At 38.1% G+C, this 4,086-nt stretch overlaps 1 protein-coding gene across 1 annotated transcript; it reads right to left on the minus strand.

Moving 5' to 3' along the window:
- Nucleotides 1–2,688: 2,688 nt before the first annotated feature.
- LOC111421605 (uncharacterized) lies at nucleotides 2,689–3,822 on the minus strand. The gene has a single exon (XM_023054772.2). The coding sequence runs from the start codon at nucleotides 3,820–3,822 to the stop codon at nucleotides 2,689–2,691; it is 1,134 nt and encodes a 377-aa protein (XP_022910540.2).
- Between the last annotated feature and the right edge of the window lie 264 nt (nucleotides 3,823–4,086).

Consider the following 4,086-nt stretch of genomic DNA (forward strand, 5'->3'; position numbering starts at 1 on the left):
GGGCCGAAGAATGTACTAGGGCTTGGAAGATAATTAAAGAAAAACTTATTACGGTTCTAATTTTGACAAGACCAGACTTTGAGAAAGAATTTGTGGTGCAGACGGATGCTTCGGACTTTGGACTTGGCGCAGTTTTGATGCAGGTAATTGATGGGGACGAAAAAGTAATTTGCTACTTAAGTCGATGTTTGACTGCTCAAGAGCGGAAGTATAGTACAACCGAGAAAGAATGCCTCGCCGTACTATGGGCAATCGAACGACTTAGGCCATATGTTGAAGGATCTCATTTTAGAGTAATTACGGATCATTATTCGTTAGTGTGACTGAACAGATTAAAATCACCAAGTGGACGGTTAGCTAGATGGTCGATTAGATTACAGCAATACAACTTCACTATTGAACATAGAAAAGGAAAGGACCGTGTTGTACCTGATTTATTGTCCAGATCCGTGCCCGTAGTTATTGCCGAAGTTGTGCCGAAAATTAAATTAGACGACCCTTGGTTAGAGAAATTGAAACAGAATATTTTAGCGAACGAATATAAGTATCCAAAATATATTGTAAATTATTCGATTCTAACAATGGACGAAGGTTGGAGGATTGTTGTAGGAAAGAAAGATAGATCAAAGCTTCTGCATAAATATCACGACATACCTGAGACAGGGGAAATGTGGGCGTTTTTAAGACTATTTCAAAATTGACGAAACATTATTATTGGCCCAAACTAAAGATTGATGTAATACGTTATATAAAGAATTGTAAAAGTTGTCAACAAAAGAAAGTTGAACAATCCCGCAGGGCATATGACTAGTCATTTAGGCGCAGATAAACCTTGGAGATATCTGAGTATAGATTTAATAGGACCTTTACCTAGGAGTAATAAAGGATTTTCTTATATTTTGGTAATATTTGACGTATTTAGTAAATTCCCTGTGTGTTTTCCGTTAAGAAAAGCTACCGCAGCCAACGTAGTAAAATGTTTAGAGAAAGGAGTATTTTTGACTTATGGGGTGCCTCAAACAATAGTGTCAGATAACGGGGTTCAGTTTAGATCTAAAGAGTACGGACGATTATTAGAGAATTATCATGTTAAAGCCAAATATACCGCGTATTACCATGCTCAAGCAAACCCTACTGAACGAATTAATCGGACATTAAAGACCGTGTTGACTGCATACGTTAGTGACAACCATAAGAACTGGGAAAAATTTACTGGTGTGAAGCTATCCATAAATCCCAGCAATAAACTTAAAACATTAATAATTCCGTAACCAATACGATTTGGGTAACCAAATTTCACACACAGGTCACTCTTACCCTCAAGAACAGCTAACCATCCCCATTTGGTAAAAAAAAAATTTTTCAACCCTCACCCCCGAAAAAGGGATGTTTTCGCCCTGATGGGCACCTTCGAATTAAACGAAATTCTACCACATAATAGAACACACTTCTAAGTATTTTTATCAATTTTCAAAACACCGTAAGCCCTAACGGTTTCCGAGAAAAAAAAATCAGTATTATAAACCGTGGATGGGACTTTAGGGGTGAATTTTGGGATGGTTTAGAGGATGCCTTTAGTAATTTAAATCAACCATCCAAACACCGTAAGGTATAACGGTTTCCGAGAAAAAAAATTTGTTATTAGACACTATAGGTACACAGCGCGGCGCGGACTTTGGGGGTGAATTTGACCCCGTTGGGCACCTCCAAAATTGATGAAATTTTAGGATGATTTAGAGGATGCCTTTAGCGATTTAAATCGACCATCCAAACACCGTAAGGTATAATGGTTTCCGAGAAAAAAATTGGTTATTAGACGCTATAAGTATACACCGTGGCGCGGACTTTGGGGGTGAATTTGACCCCGTTGGGCACCTCCAAAATTGATGAAATTTTAGAATGATTTGGAGGGTGGACTTTTGATAGAAAAAAAACTTTTGATAGAGAAAGAAGTTTATTATATTAATGGTCTGTTTTACTTATAATTAAATTGTGTAATGGATTGAGAATATGATTATAATTACTTGCTACCGCGTTCCAGACCGTTTCCAACCCTTGTTCATTTAATTAAATACCATCCCTGTGTAGAAATTTGTATTAAATACATAAGAAAAGAAACATTTTTACGTTTTGTTACCGTTTCATCATGATTCTGTTAACAATTGCTTCAATGTCGGTACAATTGATTTGCTTTTCAGCACAAAACCGTCGAATGTAATGATTGATTTCCTATGAAGGCATGGAGAGTATTTATTTATAGCATGACATAAAAATTATAATATCTTACGTTCACAGACTCGAAGTTTTTGCAGGGAGGAATTGTGCAAATTTGTATTCCTTTAGGATTTAAGGAGAGAAGGAAGCGGAAGAGGTGAGAATATTGGGTCTTCAGTTGGGATGGTGATGTTTTATGGAGTATATCTTTAGTTCTTATCATTATAACGATATGACGTTCAACAATATCTCCACAAAACCAAGAGGAACATGTTTTTGGAATACACTTTGCGCGCCGCAAAATTTTAGTATTGTTTGACCGCCTACTGCTAAGTCGAGGAAATATTTTCCGTTGCTTGTCCGTTTTGATTGTCGTCCTAAAATATATACCATTAGTAGGAATTAATTTCACATCTGTTAGAACAAATACTTACGTTGTAGTTACTTCTAGTACGTAGCATTCGGCAAAAATTACTATCGCCCAAAAACAGTAATTTCGTCGGCATTTTCACTGGTCACTGGTTTTAACAAGAGATAACTAGAACAGCTGATCTCTGCAATAGCTGAGGTACCTTTATTAAGCTTCGTCGACGGACCATTAGGACGCAAAACACAATGATGCGGCAAATAGTAATTGGTGGTTGTATCGGAGAAAGGAGATGTTATCAATGTCATATGCTCAGATTTGAGATAATCGAGCATGAATTCAGAATAAGCGGACTTTAATTCGGAATTTCGAGAAAGGCGCTTTTCAAGGAGTAAATATCTTCTAAGCGCTTGATGGTAAAAATTGCCCAATCTAGACGGATCATCGCGAAATGGTAGGGCCAACACAAAACGTCCATCTTGTGCACGTTGACAATTGTTAATAAAATGTGATTCACATACCGCCTCTTCCGGAAATAAAGAAAGTTGTGTCTCAACCTGTTCGATTTCCCAGAAACGTTGAAAACATGTCTCCAATGATGAATCAACGACAGCGCAACAAGCGGTGATTTCTGAAGAAGCAGAAGACCCTGTATCAGTCCCCATCAACAACCAGCCAAACACCGATCCCACAGCAACAGGTTCATCAGGCCTGCCAGTCACTCGCTGATCATCCAATACATAAGGCACCAGTTCAGCACCCAAAAGCAAATCGACAGGCGCGGATCGAGAATACTGATCTTCATCAAAATGCAAATCTTTAAGATGCGCATACGAATCTATCGACAAACATCTTTGTGGTTGCTGAGCACAAATAGTCTTTGTAATAATGGCGTTCAAATCAAAAGAAGGCTCAGACATTGCGAAAGGTTTTATCTGACAATAAACTGAACCTTTGTTGCAGGTGGATGACATGCTGTTCAACCCAGAAATCCCGTGGCAAGACTTCACGCGCGGAAGCTTCAATTTATTTGCTAAATTCAGCGTTATAAAATTTGCCATACTCCCGGAATCAATAAGGGCTCGTACTTTATGAAAAGACCCTGTGTAGTCTTTTATTTCTAAGATTGCAATTGGCAAAATTACCGTGTTGAAAATGTTATTATTCTGAAGGGCAACACCCTTCCCGGAAACGGAATTAACCGGTGAGGTTAAAGAAAGATCAGCACTGTTAATATGCATTGCGGATTTAGGAGGTGTTTTTAAATGTAAAAGTGAATGGTGACGCTGCTGACAAACTTTACAACTAGACACAGATGTGCAATTGCCCGTGGAATGAAGAGAACTTAAGCAATTTCTGCACAAATTTTTATCTCGAGCGCAATTTAATCGCTCATTCGGGGTTTTATTCTGAAATGTTGGACAACGATATATCAGATGAGAATCGGAACATATAGAACATTTCGCACTGTTCGCAGATTTAACCTGAGTTTCGGTGGAAAAGGT

The sequence above is a fragment of the Onthophagus taurus genome, chromosome 8, assembly GCF_036711975.1.
Source record: "Onthophagus taurus isolate NC chromosome 8, IU_Otau_3.0, whole genome shotgun sequence".
Lineage (NCBI taxonomy): Eukaryota > Metazoa > Arthropoda > Insecta > Coleoptera > Scarabaeidae > Onthophagus > Onthophagus taurus.